This window comes from Limulus polyphemus, unplaced genomic scaffold (assembly GCF_000517525.1).
Source record: "Limulus polyphemus unplaced genomic scaffold, Limulus_polyphemus-2.1.2 Scaffold519, whole genome shotgun sequence".
Classification (NCBI taxonomy): domain Eukaryota; kingdom Metazoa; phylum Arthropoda; class Merostomata; order Xiphosura; family Limulidae; genus Limulus; species Limulus polyphemus.
In genome coordinates this window covers 205334-228618 of record NW_013666129.1, presented here as the reverse complement: position 1 = coordinate 228618, position 23285 = coordinate 205334, and the positions used below count along the sequence as shown (strand labels likewise).

The window sequence follows — 23285 nt, the reverse complement described above, 5'->3', positions numbered from 1 at the left end:
CAGACTTAGCGCCGAGTCACTGGGGGGAGGGGAGTTTGTTATTGGACTAAATCACTGAATAATCTTTTAATTGATCATAACTTTTGTATCAAATAAATCAAGAAAGTAGCATATGTAATAGCTGCGTTTTAGATAAAACAAAATTGAGTTTCATTAATTTATTATTGTCATCATGTGTCTTTATCACTACAAAACCTAATACTGATTTAATGACACGCGAATATCGGAGAAGGTGCACTTAATAATAAATGATGGAGTTACTGCAGTAGTAATGTTAGAAGTTAAACCTTCTTACGTCAGTATAAAGTAAAATGCACAATCATAACATCTTCTTTATCAGGAGTGAACGATTCTGAAAAGAAGTATATATTTATAACTGAGCGATTAATCAAAAATCATTTTCTTTTCATAGTGGTTCATAATAGGGTTCGCTTAGGAATTTTACAAAAAATTCTAATAGAACACACGGACAAAAACCATCTGAAAAATAGACTTTTTCTCGAAACAACACTCAGGGTCTTCTATCTCAATGGTGCTAAAATATTGATAATAACAAGAAAGTTGATTTTTCGATTGTAAGACAAAATTCAACATTCACCCATTTGTTCTTCATATTATTATTATTCATATTATTCTTGTTTCAAGACCTACAGAAGAAACGGCTATGAATGTTTCATTCAAACCTGGATAGATATACCAAAACAACTCTTGTGCAAGTCAAAGGTCTATTTTTATGTTGATTCTTGAAAGAGAAAGAGAGATTTTATCAGTTTTTTTTCATCGCTACTGGCCTAGTTTCGCTTCGAAGCCATTCAAGCACCGAAGCCTACAGAACAAAAAGCTAGGTATACTGCGCCAAAATCTATGCACAGCTACTAAACAAACGCCTGCGAAAGTTGTAGGGCTATTTTAAAGTTTATTCTTGAAAGTCGACATTTCTATCCTCTATAATTTTCTAAGTTCTTTTTCATTATCAACACAAGCTCTTCGAAGCCATTTAATTTAAGCACCGTTATACTAGTCGGAAATGCCCCGTTTTATACTAGTTGGAAACGCTTCGTTTTATTAGAGTAAACAATGTTTATATTCATAACAGTGTCTCCAGCCTTATTATTATTGATTATAGTTTTACAAGCCGCTACAGAAGCCCCCCCCCAGTGACACAGCAGTATGTCTGTAGACTTACAACGCTAGAAACCGGGTTTCGATGCCCGTGGTGGGTAGAGCACAGATAGCCCATTGTGTAGCTTTGTGCATAACTACAAACAAAGAAACAAACCAACAAACCGCTACAGAAAAAACGGCTGCGAATATTTTACTGAAACCTGGACAAATCCCTATTTCGACTCCACTAATATTGATAAGTATTGTAGACATGGAATCAAAATAGGGATGTGTAGCTTGAGAAAATAATGTATACACTATTTCCAGCCTAGTTTGTTTACTTTTTTTTGGAGTCCCTAGTTGTAGGCTTGAAAACATAATATTTGCATTTTGATTCAACTTGTTTCTGTACTTTTTTTGACGATCCCCATTCCCCTTTTCAAATTAAAAGTTTGTAATTATCTTGTTCTCAGTATATAAACAATGGGCTAACAAATGTTGATCAGAACAAAAGATGGTGTCTAAAATACTCTACCACCTGCCCACTCCCACCTTCTGCCATATGCATAGTTTTTGAATTAGTTAGTTCATATGGTTGAAAAAATTTTCTGGGAAAGTATGCCCTTGGTCCCTTCAAGTAACCACCTCCATAGATAAAATCCTGGATCAATCCCTAACACTCTTGACTTCCATAAAACTGAGGATCCAATACATATTAATGTAAATTACATTATAACGTAGGACAAAGGAAAGCATTTAATACCATTGGGCGGACTAACAACCTGTTATTGGAACGAAGTGAGGACCTGTAACCACTTTATTGATTTGATGATGAACAACAATTTTCTTAATACATTAATACATATTAATGTAAATTACATTATAATGTAGGACAAAGGAAATCATTTAATACCATTGGGCGGACTAACAACCTATTATTGGAACGAAGTGAGGACCTGTAACCACTTTATTCATTTGATGATGAACAATAATTTTCTTAATACAACCAATATGGTACACTTAGAAAATAAATCAATCTAAAAAACAGGTACTATACATGAAAACTTTATCGGTTATTAATTAAGATATTTCTTAAACATCAAGAAAATAGAAATATTTTCAATATAATATATATACTATATACAATTTGAAAACGAAAAAAGTTAATTAATCTCAAGATTTTAAAGAAAAATAATGCTGATTTAGGTAAAATTTTCAAATATCTCCACTATCCTGTAACCTGAAAACTAAAGGTTTTTCTATGTTAGGATAAACTGAAATTTACTGAAGTTTTGGCATACTAATTGTCGAAGTTTTAACATACTAACTGTTGAAAGTTTAACATACTAATTGTTGAAGTTTTAACATACTAATTGTTGAAGTTTTAGCATACTAATTGTCGAAGTTTTAACATACTAACTTTTGAAAGTTTAACATACTAATTGTTGAAGTTTTAACATACTAATTGTTGAAGTTTTAACATACTAATTGTTGAAGTTTTAACATACTAACTGTGGAAGTTTTAACATACTAACTGTGGAAGTTTTATCATACTAATTGTTGAAGTTTTAGCATAATAATTGTCGAAGTTTTAGCACACTAATTGTTGAAGTATTAGCATACTAATTGTTGAAATTTTAACATACTAACTGTTGAAGTTTTAACATACTAATTGTTTGTTTTAAAAGTGTAAAACGTAAATATGTGTAAAGTGAAAGATGCAGTAAACCCGTTTGCCTGAACGTTAAGGTCAAAGTTCATTAATAGTCACATTACTTTCGACACCGGTAGACTTTCTAGCGTTCTTTTATCATGAAAGTTTTATAATACTAAGTCAACACATTAAATACAATACTACAAAGTAAGATTCGTACATTGTCTGGATTGTTATCGCTTTTGAATTAGGTTAATATATATGATCTCGCATAGAAATTAAACTGAAACCTACAAGAGAATTTTAACCTAAACTGTGCATATAATGGACAATGTGTAGGATAATTCTTATAAACAAATAAGGTTTTCAGAGAACTGTGACGTGTTTAAAAGTAACTGCTACGTGTTTGAAGTATAAAATATTTAAAGTTTTGTTTGTAAGTATTGTCAGGTTGATTGATAACTTTGCGTAACTGATGTAGCTGTAGAAGTCGTGCTTAGTTTACGTACAAATGTATGAAGGTCACTAGGATCAGTTTAAATAAGATAATAAATAATGAAATGAACAAACGATCATTTGATCAGTTATGTGGACGAGCAGTAACTATAGATCAGAATATACTCTCGAGACATGAATGCAAAACCAGACTTCTTAAATTGATGATCAACATTTCTGAAATGCGTCACGTGAAACGACTCTGCTCTAAGTTAACAAACTCTGACTCGTGACTCCTCTACTGTCTCTTCGTTTTAGTATTAATACGCGAAATTTAGAAAAAAGATTAATTAATTTTGTATCAAAAGGTTATACGTGGAAATCACGTGGTTTGTAAGCTTTGAATGTGTAGCATCGGTTCTTACTGTGCCCTAGAAAAATACAGACTGGCAAGATGTCACGACAACCTCCTAAAGTTGACCCTAGTTTTTGCATTTTTCTGAGGGTGACAAGGATATTTTTAAGTGTCATTATAAAAAATAACAAAACACAGTATTATTTAATTTCATACATCTGTAAGTTCATTAATATTACATGTGCGAAATTTGACGAATTTCATACTTAATACGAGAACGTTATGGAACAAGTCGATAGATATTATCTCCAAAACGAATAAAAAATGTTCCACAAGAAATAATATAGCTCTATAAATATAGAAGGTGCGTTATTTGATCAGACAAATCCTTTTGACAAAGCATAAAATTACAAGTTTGTTTATTTGTATAACAAAAAACAAACATGACAACATGTACCCGAAAAGCTTGTTTTATTTTTAAGCAAAGAGCTACACAATGGGCTATCTATACTGTGTCCACCGCGGGTACCAAAACCATATTTTAGCGTTATAAGCTCTCAGACTTACCGCTGCAACAGCGGAGGGCGATAAGTTTTGTGTACGTTGTTTATGATTCATGTGTTAAGCAAATGTTAAGGAAACGATAACAAAGTTTTAATAACTCATGTTCAAATTAAGTATAACAACAGTCCTTTTCAGGACTACAGAGATTCTGGCTGTAAGGTGTAGGTAGTATATGAGAAATCACGCGAATAAAGTATGAATTACTCTATACAAAGGTAACAAACTTAGTGAAAAACATGGCATTATTTTTACATGTTTAAACATTTTGTTGGTTTTTGGATGAATTGCTATATACAGAATTACTAGATAGAAAGTAGTCCTTGAGGATCTTGTAAAGAAATAACATAATCAAGTTCACCTGTCTGGAATTCTGCAGTCGAGGTCAGAATAAAGTTCAGTATGAAGACCAAGTCAACTTTTCAAATCATAAAATGAGTCACTTTTATTGTTTGCATGTTGAATTTCGCGAAAAGCTACTCGAGTGTTATCTGAAGTGATAGACTAGAGGGAAGGTAGCTAGTCAAAGCTACTCACCGCCAACTTTAGAGCTCATGTTTTACCAACCAAAAATGGAATAGACCAACACATTGTAATGCCTTTACAGTTGAGAGGGCGAGCGTTTTCGGTGACGGTATTCAAACCCCCAACCCGCATATTGTGAGTCAAGCGCCCTAACCACCAGGCAATACTATGCATGTTACTTTTATTAATATACTAGCGAAAGTACCCGGCTTTGCTCGGGTTATTAGGTTGATATATTCTAAATGGCTATGTTATAGATAATTATAGATGCCACTATACGCCACGTTAACTAACCTATATAGAATTAGTGTGTGTCACGTCACACTTGATTTTAAACTTAAATCGTTCCTGAATTAAGGTATTTTCTGTTATATCACCAACGTTTTTAATTAAAAAAACCTCTTTAATTAACGGAGACTCTAAATAAAGAAATCAACAAATATTTTTCCAGTTTTGTAGTTTATACGTTTCGTTTTATACTATAAGTACATAGACTAACAACAATATTAGGTTATACTTTTGTTGCTAAGCAACATAACATAAAAGCAATTGTTGTAACGCATTGTTACGAAAACGCACTGGATTTTCTATATATTAGATGTTGTTATATAAGGAACTATTTCTTTTCTATATAATTTTTCGCTAGCTTGCCTCATTAAAAAGATGCGCACGCACGTAGATAAGATAAGTAATAATACCCAGGTGCAAACCCTCAGGGTCAACTTAGTATGGGGTGCAAAATTTCAGGTTTCTAGGTTCTTTCCTCTTGGAGCTATGGCTGTCACATATACACACAGACACGCCTTTTCATTATTATAGATATACCAGTTGAGCAAATGACTCAACTCTAATTATATTAGTACTCATAAGAATTTATCTCTACTTACTTGAAAGAACTAATATTGCCCTTTTCATCCGCTGTTAGAAAGAACTATGAAAATCAGTTAAAACTTAAAAATTCACTTAAAAATTACACTCTCTATTGAGTCTATCACAGGGAACTACCGCCTTTTGTGGCACCACAACGAACTATCGTGGGCTTGTCCATATGATGTCACGTGACACATGAAACCAATCAACGTCATGCGCTGAAGGGGTGTAAAGAAATTACACTTATCTTTAGGTAAAGATTGTGAAAACACTAAAGCATCAATTTTGTTTGTTTGTTTGTAGTTAAGCACAAAGCTACACAATGGCGTTGTAAGTCCGCAAACATACCGCTGTGCCACTGGATCATAATTTATTTTCATATCTTTAATAAAAACTGAAGAGGAGTAAGCAAACTGTACAGATCAGGGCCAAAAAGTAACACATACATTAATGAAGCCAGTACTATACAACAACTTAAGAGTATTTAAACACTTACATCAATACATCAGAAAACTGAAATATATACAATGAACGTACTGAATCATCATTTGGGAATTATCGCTGTTTTAATACCCACAACATATCGCAAGTTTCATAAAGCTAAGAAGTTTTAGATTAATCGTAAATTCATGTCCTAAGATAAAAATGCACCTTAATATTCATGAGTGTAAAAATTAATTCAGCTTGTTTGTTTATTATTAAACACAAAGCTACACAATGGGCTATCTGTGCTGTGCTCACTACCTAACTTAGTTTTTTAGTGGTGTAAACTCTCAGACTTATCACTCAACCACTGGGAGCCCAAATTAATTCGGAAAAATATTATAAGCATTATGAAAAATTATGAATTAATGAAACTAAATGTTATTATTAAGCGAAGTTGAGTAGATAACTGCTTACTAAAATATAAAAACATCAGCCGTTTGCTTCTGAGATCCCCACTGATTACACGAAGCGTAAATATACATATAAACATTTGTATATTGGTCTGCAAAAAATGGTGAAGGTAAAAACAAACTAGAAAAAAAACAACTGGCATCGAATCTGGAAAATTCTACCGATGTTCTGTAACTGGTTACTTAGAAAACAGTGGCATCAGTATAAACAAATCTATTTATAGTTTACGAAGCAGTAGCAAGCGACCAATGAAACATTACTTCTTGATCTCGACTGTGTAAGTTAAATTAGTTTGTCGTTAAAGACAGATGATTCTCCTCGCATGTTACTCTTTAAAAAACGGAAACAAAAAGAAGACTTAAAAAATGTATATATATATCTTTATGTGTTCGTATAGTTTCAATAACGGATCAGTGAACTGTAATATATCTACCCTATAATTATATTATCTAAACAATAAGTTACTATAAGTACGGTGTATAAACAAGTTACCAGACGCCAATTTCACACCTCCCCTCCCACTCTCAATCATACGTTTCTACGATAAGGAACGGGTAGACGAACAGATTAAAGAAAAATGTTAAATCCTAAATACTCGCGAAATAGCTTAAGCAATATATGGATGCGTCAATTATTAGTTTAACGAATTAATTAACAAGTAATAAAATATCACTAATAAAAAGTACAACAACTAACAGTATTAGGAATCACTATTGTAAGCAGACTAAAGAAGTTGTGCTGTATTTTTTAGAGAAATGTTACGTAACTACAAATAATATGGAGAGAAGCTCAGTTTAGCTAGAAATGATGTGAGAGAAGCTCAGTTTAACTACAAATGATGTGGAAAGAAGCTCAGTTTAGCTACAAATGATGTGAGAGAAAGACATTTTAGCTAAAAATATGTGAAAGAAATGAAGTTTAGCTACAAATAATGTGGAGAGAAGCTCAGTTTAGCTAGAAATGATGTGGAGGGAAGCTCAGTTTAGCAAGAAATTATGTGGAGAGAAGCTCAGTTTAGCTAGAAATGATATGGAGAGAAGCTCAGTTTAACTACAAATGATGTGGAAAGAAGCTCAGTTTAACTACAAATGATGTGAGAGAAAGACATTTTAGCTAAAAATATGTGAAAGAAATTAAGTTAAGCTACAAATAATGTGGAGAGAAGCTCAGTTTAGTTAGAAATGATGTAGAGAAAAGCTAAGCTTAGCTAGAAATGATGTAGATGAAAGCTTTGCTTAGCTACAAATGATGTAGAGAAAAGCTCAGCTTAGCTAGAAATGATGTAGATGAGAGCCTTGCTTAGCTACAAATGATGTGGAGATAAGCTCAGTTTAGCTAGAAGTGATGTAGATGAGAGCCTTGCTTAGCTACAAATGATGTGGAGATAAGCTCAGTTTAGCTAGAAGTGATGTAGATAAAAGCTCAGCTTAGCTACAAATGATGTGGAGAACAGCTCAGTTTAACTACAAATGATGTTGAAAAGGGCTCAACTTAGGTACAAATGATATGGAGAGGTAAAATACTAACACCACAACAGAGAGATAAAGTATCCTTACCTAGACTTAGTAATGACATTAAAATTAGAAACATTAAACAGGATAGTAACTTCAAAATAATTTGCGACAAGAGTTCTCGTTCCATGTCTTCTGAAATTTACATAACTTAGAAGGAAACTACGTAGACAACAGCAGTTTGGCCTTAAGACATTCATTCAATAACCATCATTCCACGGAGATGAGAATTTCCATTCTTGGGGTACGTAAAGTGATTAGAAGGTTCCAAGCAACTTTCTTCAACGATGTTAACTTTGAAAACGTAGAGAATGCAAGGGGTTTGTATTTAGATTTGCTAGACCATAATTGTGAGATTTAACAAAACGTCCACTGATGGATGGCTCAACGGTAAGCGTGAGAGCTTATAACACTAAAATCGGGGTTTCGGTTCATAAGATGATAAAAGGAAGTATAGTCCATTGTTGAGCTTTGCACTTAACAACAAATAAAACAAACTTTCCAGGTACATCTTTCTCTATATTTTTCACGGATAGCTACACAATAGATTATCTACAAATGTGTCTACTGCAGAGATCGAACCCAGGATTTTAGCCTTATATTCCTTCAAGATTAAAAATTGTGTTTTTTGTTTGTTGTTAAACCCAAAGTTACACAATGGGCTATGTGCGCAGTGTCCATCTTGGAGAATCGAATCCTAGATTCCACCGTTATAAGCCATCAAAGTTTACCGCTGAGACTCTTAAGGGCACCTGAGAGGAAAGTTTTTAAGAGCTAGAGTTCAGATGGTTGAACCATGCATCAAAAGGATCGAAGTATCTAAAGTTATTTAAGCTAGAGAGATATATTGTAGTTTAGCTTAAACCTAGAATGCTTTGTAAACCATTGTTGATATATGGACATTAAATACTTTGTGGTCAGACTGACCATTTGTAGTGATTATCTTCCTGTCGACCAGCTAAATTTTCATATCCGGTGTTTTGTAAATCCATAATATATTGCGTTAATCATTCTATGATATTTTTAATAAAGTCTTTCTCTTTTTTTTCAGGTACTTTTTAAAAATGACAATCGCCGCAGTTTTTGGGAACAACAAATACAGTTGTACTTTTTTGGTACTCTTCTGAATCTCATGTATGTGGTGTTTTTTGATGATGTGAAACAAAAGGCATTTAGCTTTTCGCGTAAGTGTATTTATTTGTATTTTACAATGATTAATTAATGTTTGTGACTATAAATTGTCTTCATAATTTTCACAATATATTACTCAGCTAGTAATGGGCTAGTCCCCACTCAATTTCTAAATGAACCTCTATAGTGTACTGACCTATCGAGCGTATGAAGATCATAAAGGTCAGCAGATGCAACTGACAAACAATTACGGCCACTAAGTTGCGAAAAAAAAAGCATCTTATGAGCCTTAAAAGAGAAAAAAGTATTCAATATAATATTCTTGATATGAGTGGCCAATACTGCTATAGATAATATGCTGAAAAAATTGTAGACCACTAATAGTATAATGTAGAATATAGGCTCAGTTGCCAAAAGTTAATCGCTCTTCGATCCACGCAACCTTAAAAATATACACCATCTCAGAAAAGTATTGTCGCAGGCCAGCATTTTAACTTCATCACAGTCATGAATGACGTTTTTAGCTCTGGATGGACAAGCTGAGAATATCCGAAAGAAAGTTTAGATATGAGGTTGTATCGTGGTATGATCGTGTTGCATTTCGTTCACTGGGTTCTAATAATGTCTTATCGTATTATATTATTCTAATAATACCTCAACGCCTACATTGATGGAATTCTGTGAGGAAAAATCGTACCATTTTCAACATGGTAATGCACTACGCATTGTCACAAACAGTGTCCACTAATGATTTGATATAAATAGAAACTATAAGCTGCCCTAATCAGCTTCGAGTCCAAACGTGGACCAAGTAAAGACCAATTTGGGATAATTTGGAATGTCTCCTGTGGAATAAAAAAGAGAGACATTGAAATCTCATTAAACTCTGAGATCTTTGCAAGCAAAATGGCAGTCTACTTCATTTGATGTATACTAATTATTAGTGGCAAAAGTTAGTAATAGAGGACATTGTAATTAACATCAAAAGAGTGACACTTTCTTTTAAAATGAGACTCTAGAGGTGAAATACAACACTGAACATCATTTCAATCGGCCTGATATGAAAAATTTGATACTATAGTGTATATATAAATTACACAGTTTCACTAACATTCGTGCACTACAGGATTTAACTTTTTGGATTCTAGTTTTTATTTGCTCAGCATTTACAGTGCTGCATCCTTGAGTGGCCAGCTAGCGCATCGAAACTTAACCATTTCAAGAGTGAGTGTCTTGCAACCATAATGTAAACATTTAATGTAATTATTGAATTCCAACGCCTGATGTTATTAACAAAAAATCAGATAAGGTAGATTGTTCTAACCTCTAACATGGTTATTATCAGATAAGGTAGATTGTTCTAACCTCTAACATAGTTATTATCAGAAACGGTAGATTGTTCTAACCTCTAACATAGTTATTATCGGATAAGGTAGATTGTTGTAACCTCTAACGTAGTTATTATCGGATAAGGTAGATTGTTCTAACCTCTAACATAGTTATTATAAGATAATGTAGATTGTTCTAATATGTAACATAGTTATTACTCGTGATAGTAAACTTGCAAAATTTTCAAAGGAAAGATGAAAAAAATATAAAGAAAATCAAGTTTAAATTCTTATTAATTACACGTTATGCATTCAAATATAAGTTTGATTATAGTATTTGCTAGGCCTAGTTTTCAAGATGTCGATCAGAAGGTTTAAGATTCGAGTAACAATATGCTCTGAATACACCTAACACTTGCAGCTGTGGGAGAATTACAATTGTCCCCCACCCCCACACTGGTGTAGCGATAAGTCTGAAGGTTTATAACTCTATAAAATTCGAGTTTTGATACACGTTGTGGGCACAAAATAGAAAGCTAATTGTGTAGCTTTGTGCTTAATAATAAACAAACAAAAAGCGTTACAATTGTGACAGTGAATCCCACTTTTCGGTTAAGTATAGGCGACAAGTGCTGTTAATTATTTCCACTCCCATTGGTTAACAACTCTTAAAATAAGAGTTATTTGTTTATTTGCTGTCAAGCACAAAGCTACTAGGAGTCAGACGTGGTCGTTTTAAATACGTGTGTCGGCCGAAGTGCCGTTCGTGTTAAAATAGGTTATTTATTATTTAAAACCTGTTTCGTCGATTTAAATGTCCATATGCAACTATGCTTTAGAGAAAACTTTATAAAAGCCAAAAGAAATTTAGATCGTTTAATGTATGCACACAAATTTCGAAATTTTATTTTCAAAGATTTTTTGCTATTCTTCGCAATTTTCAAAGGTCCAGACATTAGGAACTTTTGAATATAACGAGATTCACGCATACCCACTGTTAAGAGTTAAGTGTTTTTTGTATATATATATATATAATTATGTTTATATAGATTATTCGTGTTTTATGAGCTTTTTTCGTGTTACTTATAAATGTGATGAACATTAACAAATATTTTGCATGCTGTAATTTTATTTCAAAGATTAATTCATGTCTAAAGTTTCGAGTTATTGTATAAACCCAGCTTGTTGCAATTCTTGTAAGAACATCTGAATATAAGTGTAATAACTTTATAAATACGAAGTTCTTAAAACGAAGATAACCCAGAAATTGTGATTAATTGAAATGTAACGATTTTATATAATTGCAATCTTCTTTTATTGTTAAAGATCCCAGCATTAATGCTTATTCTAATTATTAATACTTTTCAGTTGTATCTAGTAATATCAAGACATTTTTGGTAGCAACCGTCGTCATAGCAACACTACACGGAATTACTCTGGCTACCATCATGCGACAGTTGGATAACATTGTTAAATTTTACATTTCTGCCGTAGGAAACGTAATGACTGCTATTGCTTCGACATTGTTGTTTCCAGATAAGTTTACCTTAGATTTTGTATTCATTCTTAGTTTATTAATTCTTATTGTTGCTATATATTTATATGAAACAAAAAATTTCGATATTTTTGGAAACAAAGAATCAGAATTATCACAAAACAATAATTCCAACAACAATGTATCCAAATAAGTCTACGAAAAAATAAAGATGGTGATCGAAATACAATATTGCATTGTATCATCATATGAGTTTCATATTTAAACAAACCGTCTTTTTAGTTCGCAAACTTTTTGTGTTCAATTTTCTCAGGGTAACATCTTTATACTTGAAAATCACTCATATCTATGACTGAGCCACATAATTCACTATATTTAAACTTCCTACGATACTAGAACTCGTTTCAAACTGTAGTGTTTTTATTTTTCATAACTTTGAATATTTATTTATTCGTCAGTAAAAGTTATCAGGCTAATTATGACACTTAGACATCCTGAATTTTAGTTAAAATATTCCACCCTGTTAAAAACAAAATTCTTGAGTGTTATTTCCCAATACGTACAGATGGATGGACTTTTCTAATTTAGGATGATAAATAAAGGTTGAATGGAAAACCTATCAATATATATATATACTCCTTTTTTATTATTTCGGGTGACTGGGTTTAACTATCAATTAAATCGTTACTGAAATATGATTCGTCACATACATTCTGTGAAAATGTGTAAATTTTATTGTTACAATTTTTATTAATTTTTATTTTGCGCATGAATTTTAAATTGAGAGAAAATATGGGTTACTCAAGCACCATCTGTGGCTTTGTGCAGTTCTTAAGAGTTAATAATGTATTCTTGTCGTTGTGTATCTTAATATCTCTTTACTATTTCTAAATAAAACAGCAAACAGATCAATAAATATCTTAACAGAGTCACCAAATATATCGCTTGTTTCTAACTAATAAAGTTTCATATTTAAGATCTGACATACTTAAGAAAACAAAAATTACATTACTTTTATACAGTTAAGGAACAATTTATTCAACGAATTATATACAACAAATCAACGAAAAATCTAGAGAAAAAATTGTGCCCAAAATAATCTCACATAGAACACAAATAAACATTGCCAAAGTTATACTTGTATTTTTGAACACGCCAAATGTTATTGCATATGCTTACCTTTAAATTTTAATTTTTTAAACTAACGATCTTTCGTTTACTTAAGCATTCTCAGCTAAGACTAGATAGCTATCGTTACTGTAACTTAAAGTATTACTTTAATAAAATGGATGGTTGTTTTATATCAACATAGGTTGTGCACCATACGTACAAAATCATATAAGCCCTACTTTCGGACATGACCAATCAACCTTTAGGTATCGCAAATCTACCTCGATTTTAAAACGATTTACTCATTTAGTGCCTTTAGATTAAACATACGCGTTTTTTATTTCACCTCAAATACTAATAATAAATTACCAGAGGGTAGCTCATTGGTTAACATGTAAACATTGCTTCATTAGAAATCATAAGGGTGATAAGAAATCATCTGACTTTTAATAACTGCGAAATTTGAATTAAAGTATAAGAATAGTAACTGAACAATATTTTGGGTAATTCAAACATATACTTTGCTTTGTCGCTAGTATAACTAAATGAATACTTTTTAAAACGCGGAAGTTATTTCAAAAGTTTTTAATAATAATATATTCTTCCAGCTTGTTATTTTAATGCGCATGAGCACGTTTTTAGCATAATTTACGAATTTCGTTTAATTTTTTTATAGTTGTTAGCCTTTGTTACTGTCTGTTGGATATAATTATCGAATCAAGCCAGAACATCATAGTTTCTTCTGTCTGGTGTATATAAAACTCGAATTAAGCCCGGACATCATAGTTGTTAGCCGTTTCTTCTGTCTGTTGGATATTGTTGCGTCAGTGAGGTCACGTGACATATTTTCTAGAAGTATCTTGTTCCTTCGTGAATGCCCTAGCATTTACTAGATATATGTTTTTCTGGTATATAAATAAGACGCTCACAACGTGACAATAATGTGTGTGTAGATAGTGAGTAATTGAACTGCAGTCAGAAGTCTTGTTGACGTTCGTTGATATAGCGTTTGTTATAGAGCGACTGTTGAAAATAAGTGTATCGTAAAGTTGTATTCGGAAAGAATAAACCAGTTTTATTAAGTAAAGACTTGTGTCGCTAAAGTTTCGTCGGAACGAAGTTACGGAAAATCAATTAACAAACGGAGACGTAACAATATAATAGTCGAATTTACAAAGGGCATCATTAGTGCTTTGTCTGTTGGATATGATACACGAATCAAGCCAGGATATTACAGATGTTAGCCGTTGTGTCTGTCTGTTGGATATAATAGTCGAATTAAGCCAGAACATTATAGTTATTAGCCGTTTTTTCTGTATCTTGGATATAATACTCGAATTAAGCCAGGACATCATAGTTGTTAGCCGTTGTGTCTGTCTGTTAGATATAATAATCGAATTAAGCCAGAACATTATAGTTATTAGCCGTTTATCTGTATCTTGGATATAATACTTGAATTAAGCCAGAACATTATAGTTATTAGCCGTTTATCTGTATCTTGGATATAATACTTGAATTAAGCCAGAACATTATAGTTATTAGCCGTTTTTCTGTATCTTGGATATAATACTCGAATTAAGCCAGGACATCATAGTTGTTAGCCGTTGTGTCTGTCTGTTGGATATAATAGTCGAATTAAGCCAGAACATTATAGTTATTAGCCGTTTATCTGTATCTCGGATATAATACTTGAATTAAGCCAGGACATCATAGTTGTTAGCCGTTGTGTCTGTCTGTTAGATATAATACTTGAATTAAGCCAGAACATTATAGTTATTAGCCGTTTTTCTGTATCTTGGATATAACACTCGAATTAAGCCAGGACATCATAGTTGTTAGCCGTTGTGTCTGTCTGTTGGATATAATAGTCGAATTAAGCCAAAACATTATAGTTATTAGCCGTTTTTCTGTATCTTGGATATAACACTCGAATTAAGCCAGGACATCATAGTTGTTAGCCGTTGTGTCTGTCTGTTAGATATAATAATCGAGTTAAGCCAGAACATTATAGTTATTAGCCGTTTTTCTGTATCTTGGATATAATATTTGAATTAAGCCAGGACATCATAGTTGTTAGCTGTTTTTCTTTATCTTGAATATAATACTCGAATCAAGCCAGGAGATCATAGTTGGTAGCCGTTTTTCTGTATCTTGGATATAATACTCGAATTAAGCCTGGACAAATTTCGGACAAAATTAAAGCCATGGATCATTCTGTTATCATTTTGAAAGAGCCTTTATCTATCGGGATGGAAACGTAACATTATGAGGTGACAATAGCAGTCATGGGGTAGGTACATTGAAGTTTTAATTCGCCTTTCTAAAAGAATCCAAGAAAGTGTTCCTCGCGTCATTACACAATAATTAGAGGAAATGTTGCTTAATCATACCAACTTACCCGTTTCCACTAACTTTTTCTTCCCTTAAGTACCACTGAATCTTTCCTATTTACAACTAGGTAAGCAGTTTTATTACGAATTGTTTATTGCCAGTTTTGCAATATTATCGAGATGATTACAAGTCTGTCCAGTCATTTTATTTATTTATTTTCCACCTAGTTACCAGTGGTTGGTGGTCTCAGTTTTTCTTTTGTTACTATTGTTGGTGGGTTCTGATGACAAATTTCTTGAGCAGGAAATCAGAGAAACGATATTTGACAACAAAAACAAATATTAAAATTGGCACCTAGTCTACCGATAGTCACCGGTTGTTTTTGGAATTCTGAGTAAGAGTAACGCTTTTTTATGTTTTTTTTTTTTGTAAGCCAGCACTGAATTCGTTTCTTTTTTCTTGGCATATTAAACTTAAAAGTTGTAGGAAGCTTGATACTGCATACATTGTGACACCAGATCCTGACCTATGTGGGTACTCATACTTTTTTTTAAGTGGCATAAGTATCAAAGTTGAGACTTTACCATAACTTTAATCCGCAGCAATACACACACAGAGTGACACATACAATATTAGAGGGGGCAAGCGAAGCCCCTCTAGCTGGAGGTTTGGGGGCGCTGCACTGAACTGATATTTTTTCTTTCCTAAAAAACTTTATGAACTTCGATCGAGAGTAGGTTATTTTACACCAGATCAAGTGATGTACAAATGCATGAATTTCATAAAATTTTTAGGGGCACCGGTTTGAAATGGGGGCATGCCTCCTGGCAACTTTGATGTGACTACATCTCTGTATATATATATGTGTGTGTGTCAAACAATTACCTTTTTCCTGAATTATATTATAGAAAGAAGTGTTTTCTTTTTTAATTTTCAGACAAAGTTTTATCGGTTTTAAAAAACATTCTGGGTTGAAAAACAAACACAGTATATATATATGTGTGTGTTAGAATAAAGTGTTATGAAGTAGCACGTCATTATTAAGTGTAAGTTGTTCTATATTTTAACCTTTATAAAAACATTTTCTTTTGAAGAAATTATTTTTTTACGTTTTCTAAGAAACATTCTGAATAAAATAAACAAAACTTTTACTTTATACTACCGATAAAGCCTTGCCTGAAATTTACCTGTTCCATCATATTATCAGTCTATTTTATGTATATATGTATATTAATAAAAGTGCTCTATAAATGTATGTGCAAAGAAGGGTTTTTAGTATAGTATTCTACAAATGTTTGTGGAAAGCAGGATTCTACTACAGTGTTTTACAAATGCGTGGAAAAGGAGTGTTCTAATAGCTCTCTTTCGTTCGTCCTTTTTCCTGGATCTTCAAAAACACAGCTTTCCTGATGTATTGAGGTAATTGAAAGGTACTATGTCTAAAAAGGTGGGCGTAAGGCTAACTAATTATAATAATATACACCTCAGATATGTTTTCAAAAGGTGGTTATGTCCCTAGGACTTTGGATGGAAGGTACTATAGTGAAGAAAGTGGACATAAGGCTAAATAATTATGAAAATATACACTTCAAATATATTTTGAAATGATGATTATGTCCACTTTAGTAACACTATCCGCCTAAAGAAACACCACCCACCTTTGTAAAATTTATATATATGTTCAAACCATAAAGTAACATGTATAAAATGGAATATTTTGACAACAACAATAAAAATCATACTTATATGGATAGCATAGAGCCAAAATAGTAAAACAGTCAGATTGTCGTAAGTTCGCATGTTAAATAAGCGTCCCTTTCAGGACGATAATTGACGATAAGTGATTTACATATAAAAGGTCAGGGAATGTCAAAAGTATGATTAAATATAGAACTAATGAATTAGTGAAGTTTGTTATGCATAAAGCAATTGAATTGCTTTTAAATCATAATCAAATCTGGCCATTGATTACTTCATGGAGGTATGACGTCATCGTCTCTGACGTTCCCTTGTCATTTCCGCCGGTCATGACGGCCTAAGAAAGCTTCCTCTGGTGATACTTCGTGGAACTATGATGTCATCGTCTCTACCCCTTCCCCATTGCCTGAGGTTAACACACATGTGAGGCCTTCTGATGGCGTGGCCGTCAAATGGGGCCCTAACTATTAATGCACCTACACCCCAAATTTTCATGCTTATTCAATTAATCTCCAAAATTCACAAAAACAAAACAACAACAAACAATAACGATTATGCAAAAGAATTACGAGTACAATAACAAAAATTGAAGTAATCACATCAATAAAACATGCTAAGAACAAAGCACCAGACGAGAATGGTATATAAGCCATTTTCTTTTAAAAAAAGTATCAAAAATTGTTTGACTACCTAAAAACTTTATTTAATGTATCCCTAAACTCTGGTTACATCCTCTTGAAAGCAAGCAAATGTTCTTATGTTTACAAAGAAGGAAAAACAGCGAATATACCAAGTAGTTACAGACTAATTCGTCTGACTAGTTCTCTAGGCAACATTTTAGAAATAATTATTAGCAATAGACTCTCCATCTTTCTGGATATCACATCAAAATTACTTGAAATTCAAAACAAATAACTGATCATTTAGTTAGATTAACTGAAACCACAATATATAGTTTTAGTAAAAAAGAAATGCACTGTCGCTGGCTTTGTCGATATAGAGAAAGCATTCGATACTGTATGGCATAACGGATTAAGATAAAATTAAAAGAAATGCACTGTCGCTGGCTTTGTCGATATAGAGAAAGCATTCGATACTGTATGACATAACGGATTAAGATAAAATTAAAAGAAATGGATTTACCGGCAGATGTTATTCGTTGGTTGTCTAACTTCCTAGAAAACAGAAAAATATAGAGTGAATATATTTTACTCCCGATGCGGGTGTTCCCCAGGGAGAGGTAGTTAGTCCTATCCTTTTCATCCTGTATACAAGCAATATATATTTAAATTATACTAATTTTAGCCTATCTTCACAATGTAACGATATGGCAGAGTTCTGCAGCCCCTTCGATTGCAGCCTTTAAGTCAAATAGTAGGATACTGTCAAAAGCACAGAATATAAAAATGTTCCAAAAACAATTTTAATTCTATTGTCAAAATCAATCAAAATGCTTAGAAATCCTCCAGAGATATACCTGAAAGGAACTCTTCTAAATGTCGTCACATCAGCAAAATTCCTAGGAATAACATACGATTCAAAATTATCTTGGAAGAATCATATCAAGAACAAAGTATGGCAACGAGCAAAATATCTTTAAAAACTGACAGGTAAAAACACAGGAGCCACACCAGAAAACATAATCAAAATTTATAAACAACTAACTGGAGTACCCGTCCTCTGGACGGAAATTGTTCATGATTAATGAAAGGTTATCGTAGAACATGAAAAGTTGCTTCCCTTATATGTAATTGTAAAAGACGCAAAAACGCCCATAAAAACTGGAAAACACTAAATGTGAAACGGCAAATTTGCATGTATGTTCGCATGGACTCAACAAACCTTCATGCCAAATGTGGTGAAGATCCATCAACAGAGGCCATAGTAATGGTAATAAAGCAAAAAACGCCCATACAAACCGCAAAACATAAAATGAAAAACTGAAAAATTGTATGTATCCCCTCATGGGTCTAATGAACCTCTATATCAAAGCAGATGATTATTGGAAGTACAAGATACATATGCGGTAACTCATGCGACAGAGTAAGTGAATTATAAAGAAATACTATGGCGATAGAAATAGAGAAAAAAAGTTCGGCTTGTTAACTGAATTCTAAAGCAACTGAATTGGCCTAAGTGGACTTTTGACAATAAGAGAACTGTATAGTGTTTAAGATACAACTACTATTTATATAATAGAAAAATAATTCGGCTTATGAATGAATTCTAAAGCAATTGAATAGGCCTAAGCGGACTTTGGACAACAAGAAGAGAACTTTATAGTGTTTAAGATACAACTATGATCTCCATAGTGTAAATAATTTTGTATATATTATTTTTAAAAACAAGTGCAGTGTGTGCTGTTCGTTTATCGTCGAATTTATCGCCAACAAATCATAAACACCTACCGTAGAAGAATCGTTAGCCCAACACATCTATATTTAGCTTACATTAATATATATTTCTACTAAAAAGTAAGTTCCCTTGACAATTATAAATAGGATTTATAACAAATTTTATAATGAATTACAAATATTTAAGTGCACAGAGTTGATTAGGAGGTCATCAGTAAAATATCATCAGAACTGGCATGAGTTTCATTCACTGGTGCTTTCTTATCTTCTTTTTTCATTGTCAGAGTTGAGATGACACAAAACAGTACTCTCATTGTCCTATGTCTCATCAGCCTCAACTTCTGATTTCTGGTATAGCTAATGCATGAAAGGTTTATCAATGATCAATGTGCTAGTGCGTGCAAGATAACCACTTCAGTTCATAGTTTAATGGAACAAGTTGTTTAGAATGAGAAAAGAACCTTTCCAACCAGAACTATATTGTTTTTTGTTCCACTGGCATTTATCAAGGCCATGCATAGTCTCCATGCACTTAATGTTTTTTCCTAAATGCTTTATCATAAGATCTTTTCTGCTGTATGATAACATTTGCTAGCTATTGACGTGGAAGTTCATATGCTTCAACTAACACAGACCTAACCACTCCACATTACACAGACTTTACCACATCTACTCTATGGGTGGGCCATATATCAATTCTTCAGGAAGCTGTATCTCTTTGTGAGCAGCGAGTCGGTCTCTATTCAGTTGCATGATATGCTATTATGTAATATTTCAGTTGGTTCCGTCGGGATTAAAAACGTTTGCAATAATCCACATGAAAGTTTGGGTCACCCATTGTGCTAAGCCATCATATTAGGAGTGGTAAAGCAATGTGCATATATTCATCCCAACCAACACTTTATACAACTTACAATTAACGACTCTGTTATAGAAATGGCTTTAACTTCCACATGGTATCCAGGATAAGGACGTTCAATGAAGAGACAGACTCTGACTGTGTGGCAAGACATTTTGTTAGTACTTCTGTGTTACTAAACAATAAAGCGATGTACAACAAAGTTGTATCCTTGTAATGTTGTGCTCCAGTATGCAATCATACTTTCCAGATTTTTAAACTTCATAAGCTACTTCTGCATTGCATGGTTCATATAGGTCGTGAACTTCCTATCATACCAATAATGTTAGTAATGCTCGACAAATACTATGATTATAAGCAGTTCTTCTTTTATCATGCAGTACTTGCATACAGGAGCCATCAATATAGAACTTACGTATTTCATGACATTTTTCAGTCAAACATGCAACTGTGACAACACTGCCCCATTTTCACTATACTTGGCATTAGCACCCAGCGGGAATTTACAATCTTATTGTGAGTATGCTAACACTAGAGCTCCAACCAAGGTACATTTTAGCTATTGAAACACTTGGTTACAGCCCTTAGTCCATTTAAAGTGTGAATTAACTTCAGTGAAAGAAAATATTGGTGCAGCAATCTTGGAAAACTGCCAAAAAATGTGGATATTTTGCTTGGTTATCGGTTAGATAAGTCTTTATTGAACAACAACACAAATTAAGGTTAATGAGAGCTCTTAAACGAAAAACAGCACATCTAAGTGACAAAAAGAGAGGCTTAAATTGTTTTATTCTGAATACTTTATTCTAGACTGAGAAAGTATGACCTTATACAGAGAGTTAAGTATTCTACATAACAATGATTTTGAAGTCTCATCACATCATTGCAGTCCATGTAACCATGTCCGGTCATTCTCTATCTGATAATCATCTATCTTGACAATATCTCTGCAGTGTAGTTTCCACTGCAAAGCTCCTACTGGGACAGCAGTAAGTCTTTGAACTTGCAATGCTAAGATTCTGGTTTTGGTTTATCATGGTGAGCACAGCAGATAGCCCCACGTGGCTCTGCTCAAAAATAAACCCATTGCAAAAAGTCTCCATCATAAAACTGCCATGTCCAAAGCGTACCATTCCTATCTGCAGGCTTTCCATAATATATCTAGTGTACGAGAATGACACTTGCCCAGCCTCTGTTTCAACATTCCAATCACAAAAACATCTATAGGCACTGTATGCAGTGACTTGAATAATATGTCTTGATATGCGATACCATGAATACCCATTTCATTCTCCAGTTTTTTTAAGTATGTGATGACTAAGTGAGAGGTATGATTGGAAGCTTTATCTTGGTGTATTCATGCCATATTGACCTTTTTTTTCAGACAGGAATCTGCTGTGTATTGTTACCTACAGCACATGGAAGGCCTTTTTGTTTATGGAATCTCTTCTGCTACAAGACACAATACTTTGTTTAGCATGGCTGAAGTAGGAATTGTTGCAGGTCTCTCTGGAAAGTCCGTGGTCCTCAAGTTGATCTATAATCTTTAATTTACAAATGTCATTAAGTACAAGGAATGTCAGCATCTTAAAAATTCTAAATCCTCAATCTCAACACATCTTTATGATCTCAGAATATGAATTTCTTATGTTAGAAAGGACAGTTACATACACTTCCCACACGTGAACAGTTTTCTTTGACATCACACTACCTGCATAAAGTCAAAATGTAGTTCTGATACATGTCGCCTCTCCACAACTTTACATCGGCTGTGATTGCCAATAAACTTAATGATTTGTATATTTGAATTCATTTTAATATAATCTAATCAATCCTATATACACAAAAAAACAGTAAGTTATCACCTTCAGTGCTCGGGTGCTACCCAGGCCACTGGTTATCTGTTTGCTATAGATTTCGCACAAAGCTACACGAGGGCTATCTGCGCTAGCCGTCCCTAATTTAGCAGTGTAAGACTAGAGGGAAGACAGCTAGTCACCATTACCCACCGCCAACTTTTAGGCTACTCTTTTACCAACGGATAGTGACATTGACCGTAACATTATGATGTCTTCACGGCTGAAAGGGCGAGCATGTTTGGTGGGACGGGGATTCGAACCCGCGACCCGCAGATTGCGAGTCGAGCGCCATAATCACTTGGCCATGCCGGGCCTCCACTGGTTGTCCCAAAAAAAAAGTAAGGAGTACATTTCTGAACTTAGAAAATACAGCTACACAGTAGATACATGATCAAATCCAGGTCTCTAAAACCGCCTCCCGTGAGAAAACCCGAACATATTTACCTTGAATAGCACACGAAATAAGGTCAGTACTGCGCAAGGCAGATAACCTGTGAAAGTATGAGAGCCTTCCAAAAGTATATGTGAATTATTTTTTAATATTACAGTAGGCTCAACAGTTTATCTTCCTAAGATAAAATAACAAGGAAATATGATACTTTACCAAGTACCACAGCTTTAAACGTGTGCGCCAAAGAAGTATTAAAACGTGAGCTGTTTGAAAAAACAAAACACTTCTACGACTATTACCTTCATGAAGGAGTTTGTATAGATTTAACATTATCGTTATGATTAGTCAGGCAGGTCACTAATTAAGAAAAAATAACATAGTTACTTTATTTAATGTAACAATAGTACTTACAACCAAACTTCGCGTGTGATTTTCGTTTTCAAGAGTTTCATAACTTAGTTATAACTAGTAGTTTTCCTACAATATTACAGAAAAGTAAATGGAAAACAGTTTTTAAAGTGTTTAAACTTACAATACTAAAACCTGGGATTCGATTTCCCGCAGTGGAAACAGCAGATAGCCCAACGTGGCTTTCTTCTAAAATTTGTCTTAGAAGTATTTTTGCAAATCTTTGCATATGAAAATAATTGAATAAATCAGATGACAATAAAATATTTTTCTTTATGAGAATGTCTTTTAGTGATACTTTTACTACAATTACTTTTATACAATAATAAATAATATTCAACGTTAAACTAGTACACAATGAAAAACATTTTATTTGGCCTTCAAAAAGTTGACTCTACATGTTTCGACG

The 23285-nt window shown here is 33.3% G+C and overlaps 1 protein-coding gene across 1 annotated transcript in view; it reads left to right on the top strand.

The window, feature by feature from the left end:
- The window catches only part of LOC106458811 (CMP-sialic acid transporter 1-like), a 21980-nt gene extending 9921 nt beyond the window's left edge, over nt 1–12059 (top strand). The window contains exons 4-5 of the mRNA XM_013918360.1: nt 8964–9096; nt 11740–12059. Coding sequence (XP_013773814.1) covers nt 8964–9096; nt 11740–12059 — 453 coding nt within the window. The remainder of the gene's footprint in view (nt 1–8963; nt 9097–11739) is intronic.
- The last annotated feature ends 11226 nt before the right edge of the window (nt 12060–23285 follow it).